Source organism: Theropithecus gelada, chromosome 18 (assembly GCF_003255815.1).
Source record: "Theropithecus gelada isolate Dixy chromosome 18, Tgel_1.0, whole genome shotgun sequence".
NCBI lineage: Eukaryota > Metazoa > Chordata > Mammalia > Primates > Cercopithecidae > Theropithecus > Theropithecus gelada.
The window spans coordinates 10,530,899-10,545,534 of NC_037686.1; the positions used below are offsets into that span (position 1 = coordinate 10,530,899).

General features: G+C 35.0%; 1 protein-coding gene across 1 annotated transcript in view; it reads right to left on the reverse strand.

Moving 5' to 3' along the window:
• Positions 1-14,636, reverse strand: part of SMCHD1 (structural maintenance of chromosomes flexible hinge domain containing 1) — a 161,862-nt gene that overhangs the window by 71,342 nt on the left and 75,884 nt on the right. Inside the window, exons 20-25 of the mRNA XM_025365383.1 lie at positions 11,175-11,319; positions 8,840-8,936; positions 7,307-7,379; positions 5,228-5,367; positions 4,405-4,539; positions 1,310-1,537 (exon numbers count right to left, since the gene is read on the reverse strand). Coding sequence (XP_025221168.1) covers positions 1,310-1,537; positions 4,405-4,539; positions 5,228-5,367; positions 7,307-7,379; positions 8,840-8,936; positions 11,175-11,319 — 818 coding nt within the window. The remainder of the gene's footprint in view (positions 1-1,309; positions 1,538-4,404; positions 4,540-5,227; positions 5,368-7,306; positions 7,380-8,839; positions 8,937-11,174; positions 11,320-14,636) is intronic.

The following is a 14,636-nucleotide window of genomic DNA, read 5'->3' on the forward strand; positions in this document are numbered from 1 at the left end:
TACAGTAAGTTCTGTTACAATGCTTACTTTGAAAATGCAAATTTGTTCCAATACAATCATGTTTACTTTGAAAATGCAAATTTGTTCCAATACAATTATCAGTAAACAATTTAAGCATAAGGCAAATTTTACTTTTGCTTAGGTACGATTTCATCTTTGAAAAAACTAGGTCAACACAGAAAACTGTGCGCAGCTGAACCAACCAAGTGGGAACACAAAAAATGTTGCACCTCAAACACCTATCAGTCACCTCAGTTGACTATGTGCTAATGAGCCATGCTCATCCACAGACTGTTAAAACAACTTCCCCTCACTTTCAGACAACCTTCCTTCCACCACTTTACAGTAACTCAAAAGCTGCAATCATTCCTAAGACTTCATTAAGCTAGGTAAACTGCCATATTATTATAGTATTTATGTAGTTCTTAACATTTAACACATATTATCATTATTGTTTTTGCCACTATTTTATTAGGTTCTCTTAATGGGTTACTGAGAAAGTTTGAGTATTGTGCCTCTAGTTTCCATTTTCCCTCATAAGTCCTGTGATTTTTTTATTGCACAATTTTGCACAGCAGAGTGATTTTGAAGAATGCATGTGTCTCATTATAGAAGAACAAACTGAACTTTGAAAGAAGCAAGCATAGACTGTCCACTATTATTTCAGTCAACCATAAAGGGAATGCGAAAAAGCTGTCTACTTTATGTAATAAGAGTCTTAACATTTTGATTTGGGTCCCTGTTCAGTGAGGTATTAAGTTTCAACATGTAGATTCAACCCTATCAAGGTACAAATGTCATATTTAGATGACAGCAGGTTCATGAGGACCAACAAAACTCTTTTCTAAGGATATTTTTAGAGTGGTATACCAATTTCAGTAATTTAAATGGCCAAATCGAGGCTCTGTAGTTAACAACACTGTTTCACTGCTTGCCTTTAACAGATCTTTTGTTTAGTGCTTTCAAAACTGCTACCAATTTATTGCTAGCTTTATCAAGGTGGTGATGTTAACTGCGATTGCAGAAAAACAGCTAGTCAGGAAGAGCACAACTAAACAAAATGCCAAAACCTAGATTTTTAAATGTCAAAATCATTTTTTTCTAAGTATAATTTTGTCACACATGAATCATTCGCATTTCAACCTACTCCATGAAAAAAGCTTATTCTTCGTAGAATTTGAAATGATAGTATAATTTTTCTGTGACACTTTCTTTTATAGAGACTACCCACAAAACGGCTTGTTCAAAGTCTTACAAACATAAAATTTAAAAAGTTCTTACAAATAACCAATCTGTTAGAGATACTTACTTTAATTTTTTCTGCTAAAGCGGATGTTATATTGATTTCTCTTTCTCCTTCATCATACATTTGAAAAATAAGATTACGCATAATATCACCTGCTATCCAATTAACCTCATCCTGATGTTTGATCTGAATTGCCTTTTGTCCTTCCACACTGAATATTTGTAGTCTTGCAACATGGCTACTGGGAAGTAACTTAATAGTCTTCTCCACAGGTGCCACATCTTTACAACTCTAGGAAGAGAAGAAAACACAAACACTGAGTGATATCTGTACTGAAATCTTACACTCCTGAAGAATTTACTTTCAATATTAGGGAAGACCATCTCATACACTGTTATACTCACAGGTTTTGTCATTAAGATGGCATTGTACTATTAATAATTCCGTATGTTATACCATCAGGTTATAAACGACAGTGGCCACATTCTTGAAACAAAAACAATTGTATTTGGACTAAAAGGATTCCCTTCCTCTTTTTTATTTTTTTATTTTTATTTTTGAGACAGAGTCTTGCTTTGCCTCCCAGCTGGAGGGCAGTGGCGCGATCTTGGCTCACTGCAACCTCTGCCTTCTGGGTTCAAACCACTCTCCTGCCTCAGCCTCCAGAGTAGCTGGAATTACAGGCGACCACCACCACGCATAGCTAATTTTTGTATTTTCAGCAGAGACGGGTTTCACCATGTTGGCCAGGCTGGTCTCAAACTCTTGACCTCAGGTGATCCACTGGCCTCGGTCTTCCAAATTGCTGGGATTATAGGCATCAGCCACTACACCCGGTCCCTTCCTCTTATTTCCAAGTTTCTTTAAAAGTATTGCCAACTTGTGAAATTTTAATTATGTTCATACTCTGTTAGTATTTATGAAAAAGAATAAAGATGTAAGAAATTAAGAACTTTCTACAAAATCAGAGACAAACAGCTACCAGAAAATATATTATTTAATGATAATAGATTACATTAAGCTTTCAGTATTTTTTCAATTCATAACACATTGGGGTAAGTGATCAAGGTTGTTTATAGCCAAAGAAGGACTCTAGACGCCCTAAAGACAACTGGTCAATGTATCGGCATATTTACAATTTATTATTGGCACACCAGTGTTCTACAGATCAAAGAAAAGACCTAGATTATGCTATATAAATTGATTTTAGGCACACAAAATTAAAATATTACATTATTATTTCATAATCTAGTTAGTCTATTCAACAGCAGACACTAAATTTAAAACAAGTTTAAACATAAAATACCTTTATAATCTTACCTAACTCATGTCTCCTTCCTCATCCAGTTGTAGCCATTTAACTTATGGAAGACTATCCATGTCAGTGTTATTAAAAATTCCTACCTCACAGAATGTCAGGCACACAACCATCTTCTGTTGTATCTTATTTGCTTTACTCCTAAACTCAGTTACTGCCATTGGATAACATTTTCTAACTGCATATTAGAGGATTTCTGTTGGCATTCGTTTTAATTGACCTGAATTCTTGGTCTTCTGCTGATTGGTCTGTAGTATTTACATAAGTCCTAATGCCTGCTGCTCTTGCCTCCAAGTCCAGATTCCTCCCTAATTCATAGTCATCTTTTGCAAGAAAGAGTGCTCAAAAGTATGTTGCCCATATTATTGCATAAAGAAAATGCATAAAAAATACTTTAAGGTTATCAAATATAACCAGCTTAAAAAGAACTGGAATGAAGAGTCACCTCATTCTAATTCAAAAAGTAAAAGACATCTTGTATCCATTTGAGGTTCAAGCTATGTTAATAACTGATGTATAATTAGTAGGAAAGTATAAGTTAATCAACCAGTTAGATTATCTATCACCATTATCAATTACTAAGAAATCACATTTAAGTATTTTACTTAAGTATCTGTACTCAGCAACCTTAGAAGTTTTACTTAAGTATTTGTTATCCCACTCCACAACCTTAGACTGTTTACAGCTTCTGCCTCCATGCTGGCTTTGCTATCAGCCATGATGTATCGCCAATAAAAAGTATCCTACTGGCACATGATATAGAAATCCCTTTGTGGGCCAGGCGCAGTGGCTCACACCTGTAATCTCAGCACTTTGGGAGGCCGAGGCGGGTGGATTATGAGGTCAGGAGATCAAGACCATCCTGGCTAACATGGTGAAACCCCATCTCTACTAAAAATACAAAAAATTATCTGGGCGTAGTGGCGGGTGCCTGTAGTCCCAGCTACTTGGGAGGCTGAGGCAGGAAAACGGCATGAACCCGGGAGCGGGAGCTTCCAGTGAGCCGAGATTGTGCCACTGCACTCCAGCCTGGGAGACAGAGTGAGACTCCGTCTCAAAAAAACAAACAAAAAAAAGAAATCCCTTTGTGTAAAAATACAAATAAAAAGCTATGTGTGTATAGAAAATTATATACACAAATTAAAGGTTTATATGTTCTTCTGTGGTGGTTTAAATGGAGATATTTACCAAACTTTCTAGAACAAATGAGAACCATAAAAAGCAAAAGGGCTGGGCACAGTGGTGCACGCCTGTAACTTCAGCACTTTGGGAGGCCAAGGTGGGAAGACTGTCTGTTGCCAGGAATTTGAGATCAGACTGAGCAACACAGCAAGACCCTCTTTCTCAAAAAATAAATAATAAATAAATAATCAGGTGCATTGGTCCTTGTCTGTAGTCCCAGTTACTTGGGAGGCTGAGGTGAGAGGATCACTAGAGCTTAGGAGTTGGAGGCTGCAGTAAGTCATGATTGTGCCACTGCACTCCAACCTAGACAACAGAATGAGACCCTAACTCTTTAAAAAAAAAAAAAAAAAAAAAGCAAAAGAATAAAATTATGTATTTTAATAGAAGAAAAATATTTTAGGGAAATATAAATCAGTAATAGTTTCAGATACTATAATAAAGACACTGTAAAAATCAAGACAATTACTAATATTTGACACAAATGTTAAAATAGTCATTATAGCATTTCATATTGCCTTTGCTTTGCTTTGGCTGAAAGAACCACAAATACCTCATTTTTAGAAGTTAACAATTTTGCAAAACATGTTATTAAGCAGTTGAAGACTATTTGTATGAAGATTCAATACAGTATCAATGAGTAACAATAATAACTTACAGGTATTTCAATTCTTGCTTTAAGCATCTGGTCTTTTTTAATATTCTGAACTTGAATTGCAGATCCTGTTAAAATACTGGTTCCGGAACTACTGCAATCTACAACATAGACTGGAAGGTTTGGAGCACCTGAAAACTATTTGAAGGATGCAAAATAATGTAAGACCCTATCAAATGTATTTGATTATTCCATAATTGTTCAAAGTTTCAAATAATTCACTAGAGCTACTATTTCTGGCAATGAATAAGAAAACTCTAAGTAAAAGTCACTAAAACTCTTGAATACTGAACAAAACCGGTAATTTTCTACTGTACTATGTAAAATTTATCTGTTTTGGAAGGAAAACCAACCTCCTCAATCACAATCCTTTTCTTTTTTACTTAACTGGATTTTCCTTTTCTTTCTGTGGTCTTTTACCTACCTTCATTTAAGCATCATTCCCAATTTTTTTCCCCCTAAAATAAAGGAATAAAGGCTATTCCATAGGCAGAGCAGCCCATTCCCAATCTTGAAAGACATTTTTGTCTTTCTATTCATGTATAATTCATATAAAATGAGAGGGATGGAGTCAAGGAAGGAGAGGTGAGTAAACGTTCATCCATGAATTTATGAAACTGGGCACAGGTGGCATCTTTATTGGTTTAGGAATGATTAAAAAAAAAAAAAAAAAAAACTATTGGCAATAAGATCCCACAAATCCCTCCATGGAATAATCATTTCAGACTTAAATCCTATGTAAGATTTACTATTAAGTGGCTAAAATAGTCACTGCCACTTACTATAAGGGACTCAAAATAATCGAAGTATCTTCCAATAAGCTTACCTTACAATGAACAATCAATTTTGGTTGTGCTGTTATGTTGTCTGATTCATCTAAAACTTCCACCTGAAATGGGAAAGCTGTTCCATTTTCTATAACTAAAATTTCGGAATCAGGTTTCACTTTCAATCGACGAGGCTGACCTAACAGTAAATTATACAATGAAATACATATTCAGGTTTCAAAGACTGAAGTACTGAAATAGCAAAAGAAACAACTTTAGCATTAAAGACTCAATATTTTATAAATATTGCCAAGAAAGAAAAATATAGGCAATGTCCATGTTTAATCGGTTTCATCCCAAAATGCATAGATTCAATACATGACAAGACTTATCTCAACTGTATAAAATGCTTGGTGTCTAGGCTAAGTTTTATTCCACAAGGTACGACACAGTGATAATTCACATTAGAAATCACCTAAAATCTTTAAAAGATACTGGGGAAAAGGTATTCAAAAAGAAAAATAACGGCTGATTAAAACTATTTAACAATTTTACATGATGATTTTTCCAGCACAAGTAACTATATGTTTTAGACATTCAAAGAATTAGTTCTTGTAATGACATGATCAGGTCATTCACTTGTTAGATTGTCCACTACCTCTGATGTCATAAGCAATTAACATCACAAATTTCCTCTAAGATTAAGAAAAGTAGGCTTATATTTCTGCAGTAAGCCAGTCTGATTTGTTCCATAAACACTGATATTTTAAAAATTCAATTAATGCTACATACTGATAACACAAGTACATGGAGAGAATTACTGAAAATATTTATTATACTCTGTACTAATATTAGTTAATATTCATTTATTTACTATATATGAAGTATTGTGCTAAGTTTTATTAAGGATTATTTTTACATAAACGTCACAATAATCTTAAGGAAGATATTACTATTATCATCCCCATTTTACAGGGAAGGAAACTGGGATTCAGATAAATTAAGTATTTCTTCCAGGTCACCAGGCTAGTAAGTAGCAAACATAGGTTTAAATCCTGATTTGTAATTTGAAACTCCTTGACTTTTATCACTATACCATGATACTTCCTATATACCCCTCAAAAAGAACTATCTAGCTACTGAGAAATATACTACTCAAATCCATACTTATTATTTAATAATCTAACCTCTAAAATAAATGAATGTTTGTTGATACGTATGATTTTTTTCTTGTACTTCCACCAATGGACCTACCTAAATTCTTTAACAATTCACACTGGAGGAAAATGTCAAACAACTTGAATTTGTGAAAGCAAATAGCTGATATGTTTCTTTTTACCTACAACCAGTAACAAGATCACATATGCACACAGATATGATTGTGGTATTGTTCATATCAGAGCTAAAACTAACATGCTAAACATTGCTGTGTTTTATAGGTGCAGGCAGTTCTTACTTGGTACAGTAGGTGTTAATGAAAACTCTTGCGTATTGGAACTGTGTCCTCCATTGAGTACTACAGAACTGTGCAAGGCAAGGACTACCTGTAGTAACTCATTTAATACTCCTAACAACCCCAAGGGAGTAGATATTATCTCATTTTACACAAGAAGAAATTGAGGCATAGAACGAGTTTACCTAGACACTAACCCAGCAGGGCTGACTCCAGAATGCACTTAGAACCTCTACTATAGACTGCCTCTCAAATTAGCCAGCATATTCTATCCTATGTAACTTTAATGCAACTTCATTTTCTCAAGTTAAGTCATTAACTTAATAAAAATAACATTAAAAATTTTTCTTCTTAAAATATGAAACAGTTGTATAAACAAAATGTAAAGAACAGACCCATCTCTAATAAAGCCTAATAGATATATTCCAAGAAATAGTTCCCCAAAACATTTTCAATACCCAAACTTTTCTCCCAATGTTATATTTAGAATGTCAATAACATCTTCCTAAATGTTTTCCTTTTTAAAAACTGGTCATTTCTGTTAGTGCTATGGTTTGACATTTAAATGTATTTTCAAGATTTATACCACTACTAAAAGCCCAAAAATCTCTAACTTTATAGCATTATACTTTAACATAAGAATATTATTTTAAATAATTATGAATATTTCTTGAAATAATATTACCAGGTAGTAATTTCATTTTCAAAATCTGTGAGTCTTCTTTTAAGCCCGGCAGAGTAACCTTCAGATTATAATTCTGTTGGAAAAACCAGTAAAAATTAAACCCAGTCCTAAATACATACTTAAGTAGTTTATCACATCAATTCTGATTTATATTTTGGTTTTATTTTCATACCATTGTAGAAATTACTTACCAATTTTATACTTACTAAAATTATCATATACGGAGTCAGAAATCTTAGAGGAAAAAAATTGATCAATATTGCTTCCTTATAGACAGTGAAATGAACAGAATTATGGTAGAACCTACTTTTCCAAAATAGGAATATCATTTTAGGATCAATTTTTCTCTTAAATTTTTATTCTCAAAAGGCATAACCTCTGAATAATTATCATAATCAAGATAGATATTATAAAACATATGAAATAGTAAAGTAGAAACAAAAATCACAAAATTTTGAAATGCAATGTGGTACTCTATATTGGATCCTGGAGCAGAAAAATAAATTAACTGGAGACAATAAAAAAAGTCCACAGTTTTGTTAGTAGTATTTTGTCGATGTGTGGATAAATATATAAAGTTCTGTCAGACATTAACAGGAAGAACTTTCTACATGCAACCTCTCTATACTATCTTCGAACTCCTTTGTAAGTTATTTCCTCTAAAGTTATTTCAAAATAAAAAGGTTTTTATAATCTAGGAATTTTTAGTAAGTTTATCTTACTAAAGTCAAATTTTCTGTGAATTTCAAGTTCTTTTTCCAGAAAAATCTGAATTCAGAAAGAATCAAGAACTCAATTGTTGACTTGATTATACAAAGCAGTATACAGTACTTGAAAAAAATACACATGCTCTGTTTTAAACATCACACTGATAGGGAAAATATTTAAATATTTAAAGTAATGATACACTGAAAAAAAAAATTAGCTACAGTGTTCCTTTTAGTCAGTTAAGTCTATTAGCTGCTGTATAGACCTAATTGAAAAATTACTTTATTAGAGTTTCTATCTTTAGCTTCCCTGTTTTTTTTTTTTTTACCAACAAACTATGCATAGGATTCCTTCCTTAACTGTATCTCTCACCAAACACTTCCTTTTATCTAAATATCAAAGTGATATGTTTAAAGATGTGAGCTGAAGTTTCCCATATTTCTAATTGTCATTTTTGTTCTAAGAAAAATATTCAAAAGTGGACAGAAACAGTAGGAGAGACAGAGAAAAAAAAAACCAAAACGGCATAGTCCTGGATAACCGCCAAAAAAATGACTTTGAATGTGAAAGAACTGAAATAGCGATAATGGGGACAGATGAAAAATATTTAATTCATGTTTAACCAACAATAGTAGGAAATGTGCCAATTTTTCTTACAGATGTAACTGATAAGTCAGGTGGCATAATGCTGATAAATTCCTAAAAACCCAATTACTATCATCTGTTTTTTAAAAATAGGTCATTCCACTTTTCATTTACAATTTCATTCTTACCATATGAAATAAATACTTAACAAGTATCATAGGATCTATACATAATGCTTACCTTGCCTTGACAAGAGTTTACAGGGCCCTTAGCTGTAACACCTCGAATTACACAATTTGGTCCTTTGGTTATTTCTTCATAATGTAAAGATAAACCACTGGGGAAAAAAAATTATTTTTTAACTCCCCTCAATTGCCTACAAGTAAGCTGCAAATGTATTTTTGCTTTCCTATGTAACATTGCCATGTCTATTTTTCTAATAAAATATTTTTTATATATAAAGAACTAAACAGAAAAAAATTCCAATGGATTTCTTTTACAAAGAAAACTGATCCAACAAGTATTAATAAGTGATGCCAATGGGTTAAACACTGAAAATGATACAATAGGTATAATGTAAAATTAAAATAGCACGTATTGAATTAGTAAAGATACAACGTAGTACCTAATCTAATGCTAGACCATGTATACAAGCCTAAGAAAAGGAAATACCCAAAGAAGCCAGGTTTAAGGATGTCCTCAGCATTTAACATGAATTCTTTCAAATATTTCACCAGTGGGATTTTAGAGACTTATGGGCATCTATTATTAAAATGAATGGCAATTTAGATAAAAGTCCAAATAATAACAGACAGGCTTATGAGGACATAAACTGGCGAGATCACCTAATCTACTTCCATGAGTAATATGGTTCCTAAAGCTGATTCCAAAGCTAATTTCATCAGATTTGACCAGATGTAGACCTCTGCAGTGGCAAAATTTTACTTTGTCAAAGGTAAAGGGGAAAAAAGTAAAAAATATACCATGATGGAGAAAAGCCTAATTTTTCTGAGGAATGGAATTTAAGTGTTTACAGGTATTTTCAGAATAAACTGTAAAGCTCATTTGAAAAAAGATGTAATGTGGCACACAAGATAAAATAAATCCCCTCGGAAAGATGGCACATTAAACATATACACCTACTTTCACTGTCTCTTAAAATCCCACTAATATGACAGTAAAGGGATTTATTTTACTATTAAAGGAAAAAAGAAAGAAAAAACAGAAAGGAAGCAGAGACAGGGCAACCAAACTTATCTGCTAGAAAACAGGACAGACAAGTGGCAAGTATCAGCAGTCTCCAAAAAGCTGAATCATAAAACAGAAATAGAAAAAGCTAGAAACCAACCTGTCTCATAGAGTGCCCAGGTACTGTTCAGAATTGGCAAAAGGAAAAGGTTTAAACAAACAAGCAAAAAGACTGATGAAAAGTTTAGATCTCAGATCTCCAGATCTCTCGTCTCTGCCTCTGGCAGATGAGTGAAAGATAAATCTCTGAAAAGGTTAAAACAGAAGATCTCTGAACCAGGGACACGAGGTAAGCTGAGGATGAGAATGAAATACTAAAAAGAAGAGAAGAGGTAATCTGGAACGAATGCATATGGATACTGAGACCTCTCCTCCCCAATTCCCACCCCAGCCCTGTTCTTTGATTAGGAACCAAACTATTCCCTGCTCCAGGCAAAAGACTGAAGATTCTTCTTTGAGGAAACTGCCCAGCCCAAGACCTAAAAATACTAACAGGATTTCCCCCAACAATGTACTCCAGACAACAATGAGCTCCACAGTGGAGCTCACAGGCAACAGCCTCTCCACACTCTTTCACCTGCATTCCAGTCTCCTACTCATTTACAAGCAGACGACCAATAACCAGATATCTCTAGAGACCAAGAACAAGCAATCGACTAAGTTGGAGACAACAGAGTATCTGTATAGGCAAAAGAAAACTTAAAAAAAAACAAAAACAAAAACCCAACCATTTGTTTTATCAGTGAAAACGGTACTACATTCATAAAACAAAAAGAGGGTCTTCAAAAAATTTCAGAGAATCAAAAAGAACTCATGGCAACTAAAAATACATTAGCAGAAAGGAAAAACTCAATGGAAAGGTAGTAAGCACAAGGTTGAGCACATTTATCAGAAAGTAAAACAGAAACACAAAAAGATTGAGGACATTTTTTTTAAAAATTGGGGATTCAGTACAGAAGGTCCAACATTCAATAACTAAGAACCCTAAAAGAGAAAACAGTGATGACAGAAGACACAGAATGAAGTATTTCAAATAATGAATTCAGAGACATTATATCATACTTGCAAAAGAACATGGAGTAAGACATAAACACCTTAACTTCAGCAATAAATTGAGTCAAAATATAAACTTCAGTGAAGCAATTTATACATGACACTAGTTACAGAGGATAGCTTGGAGCTAAATTACTCAGATATAATATAATTCACTAATATTTTAAATAATACTAAAGTTGAACACCTTACACACAAAAAAAATTAAGCTGAAAAAAAGAGCGAATGCTTAGCAAATATGAAAGGACAAATATGTATTGATCCTTCAAATTACCTTGCTTCAAGAACTGGCTGAATATCAGTTACTAGTTGACTGGTATGACCAAATTCATCCTGAAACTCCAGAGGGATATTAAATGGAACTCCAACACGACAAGGCTGATCCAGAAGAACACATGAAAATTTCTCTGGCTTACCCTCTTCAACAAAAACAAAAATGAAATGAAAAGCAAGTACATTGGTGAGAAAATCCATTGGGGGTCAAAAACAGATCCATTTCTATATGAGAAATTTTAGAAATCTATTTTAGACTATACTAAAAATAACATTTTAAAATCAGCACAAAAATTATATATTATGCAGACAATCCACTTGGGAAAAACCTCCCGAGTAGCTGGGACTACAGGTGTGTACCACTACACCTGGCTAATTTTTGTATTTTTTGTAGCAACAGGGTCTCATCATGTTGCCCACTGGTCTTGAACTCCTGAACTCAAGCTACCCACCTGCCTCCCCAGGCGTGAGCCACCATGCCCAGCTGTTGTACCTTTTCATAGGAAAGAACTTTAAAGGCAAAACACAATATTCAATAGTTATAAAATGATATATATGATGAAGTTAAATAGAAGCTCCACACGAGAAAATATTTGCAACATGTGTAACAAGGAAAATTCAGACTTCATGAAACCCTCCTATAAATCGGCTGTTCTCAAAGTGTGGTCTCTAGTCTTGAAGTTTTAGCATCCCCTGAGAACTTATTATAAATGCAAATTCTAGGGCCCACCTCAAACCTGCTGAATCAGAAACTCGGTGAAATTCAGCAAGCTGTGTTTCTTTTCGGGTGAATCTGATACAAACTCAAATTTGAGAACCACAGCTTTAAACTATTGAAATGGGTATAGCAAATTAACAAGCATTCATAGATGGCATACAATGTCCAATAATGGGTAGAAGAGGTACACAATCTAAAAATTAGAGAAGCAGTTTCACCACCAACTATGCTAAATAAATATATAGTTCAGCCAGGAATGAGCATGCAGTCAACTGGAACTCTCATAGTGAGAAGTGAAGGTACTTCTTGGCATAGCCTTTTGGGATGTCCACTTCTTGGTATCACCCTAAGGAGATTCTAACATATGTACAGAAAGCAGCATAATTTTTTTTACCAAATAGCACTACGGTTTCTAATAGCCAAAAACTTGGAAACAATCAACATGATTCGTCAACAGGAAACTGCTTAAACTACAGCAAACCCATCTTATGAATATATGTTCCACAGGTGTTAAAAGAACAGAGATTTATGTATAAAAAAGTCTCCTAAAACATTAAAAAAAAAGAAAACCACTCCAAGGTGGTCCTTCTTGATATCACAGCTACTTAGATTTAGATCAGTTCTCTCCAAAAACCCTGTAACAATGACTCTATAAAAGCAGTAAACAAGAAAAAAGATGAGAGTAATAGAATTGGAAAGCCAAAGAACATATGAGTAAGTGTAACTGACTTAGCAGAAAGACCTAAGAACATCAAATACTCAAACAACAAAGTAAGCAGAGACCGAATCTGATTCACAGTTATCAGATGCCCAAAAGTCTCAGGGATGGCTGTAGAAAGTTGTAGTGAAACTGAAATAAAACAAGGTTAGCTGAAGTCAGTTTGAGAAACAGTTTCGCAGATCCCCATCCTTCAACGCATGGGCTAGTCAACGACCCTCCTCATCCCTAGCAAAAGATGGAAGGTTAATTCTTTAGGGAAAGAAGAAAAGGTCCAGAAGTGAGAGACACACCACTACTAAAAGTGTCACTGATCAGGTGTGGTGGCTCAAACCTATAACCTCAGCACTTTGGGAGGCCAAGAAAGCAGGATAACTTGAGCCCAGGAGTTCAAGACCAGCATGGGTGACATAGTGAGACCCTGTCTGTATTTTAAAATATAATTAATTAAATTTAAAAGTGTCATTGAAAATAGGAAAGTGTTTATTGAAAATAGGAAAATCAAGTGGAAAATTATATACTAAATGTGAGGACTCCCACAAACACACACAAATGGTCTTTCCTAGCTTGGTTCCCAAAATGCTGGCAGCTACGTCTTTACCCTTTTAGCAGGTGACTGAAAGGCTCCACTCTGGGGAATGGAAACAGCCAAAGAGACAAGACCTACAAATTCTCGTATCATAACTTCCCCCAAGGAAATTTAAGTTTTTAAGTGCCCTATTCTTCAATGTAAGCAAATCACTAATTATATAAGAGAATATCTAATAAAGACAAGGAGGAAAAAAAGCAACATGGAGGAAACAAACTATGAATCAGGAAAAATGCTACCAAAAAAACCCCACTATTATTAATATCCTCAGAGAATAAAGATACTAAATTCATGAAGTAGGAAGAGAATGCTTAAGGAATTGTTTAACAAGATTATTTTAAAAGAGATTTTGGAAACTAAAAATGGTAGCAAAAAGGAAAAAATAGCATAGAACATCAAGCTGTTAACGAAAATCTCCAATAAGGTAGTAAAACAAAACCAAGAGATGGAAAGTAGGAAAAACAAAAATAATATACCAATCCTGAAATCCAACATCTTAACATTAGATGTTTTAGAAAAAAAGAACAGGCTGGGCACAATGGCTCAAGCCTGTAATCCCAGCACTTTAGGAGGCCGAGGCAGGAAGATGGCTTGAGGTTAGGTGTCTGAGGCCAGAATGGGCAACATAACATAGCGAGACCCTGTCTCTACAAAAAAATGTTTTTTAAAAATTAGGGCCAGGTGCGGTGGCTAACATCTGTAATCCCAGCACTTTGGGAGGCCGAGGCCGGTGGATCACCTGAGGTCAGAAGTTCAAGACCAGCCTCACCAACAAGAAGAAACCCCATCTCTACTAAAAATACAAAATTAGCTGGGCATGGTGGTGCATGCCTGTAATCCCAGCTACTTGGGAGGCTGAGGCAGAAGATTCACTTGAACCTGGGAGTCGGAGGTTGCAGTAAGCCGAGATCACACCATTGCATTCCAGCCCTCCAGCCTGGGCAACAAGAGCAAAACTCCATCTCCAAAAAAACAAAAAATTAGGTGCAGTGAGCTGCAATCACACCACTGCACTCCAGCCTAGGCAACAGAGCAAGACACCATCTCCTAAAAAGACAAGAGGCCAGAGGTGATGGCTCATGCCTGTAACCCCAACACTTTGGGAGGCCAAGGAGGGCGGATCATGAGGTCAGGAGTTCGAGACCAGCCTGGCCAACAAAGTGAAACACCGTCTCCACTAAAAATACAAAAAAATTAGCCAGGTGTGGTGGTGGGCACCTGTAATCCCAGCTACTTGGGAGGTTGAGGCAAGGAGAATCGCTTTAACCTGGCAGGCAGAGGTTGCAGTGAGCTGACATCGTGTCACTGCACTCCAGCCCAGGCAAGTGTAAGATCCCATTGAAAATAAAAGAAAGAAGAGGGAAGAGGAGAGAGGGGAGAGGGGAGAGGGGAGAGGGGAGAGAAAAGAGGAGAGGAGAGGGGAGGGGAGGGGGGGGGA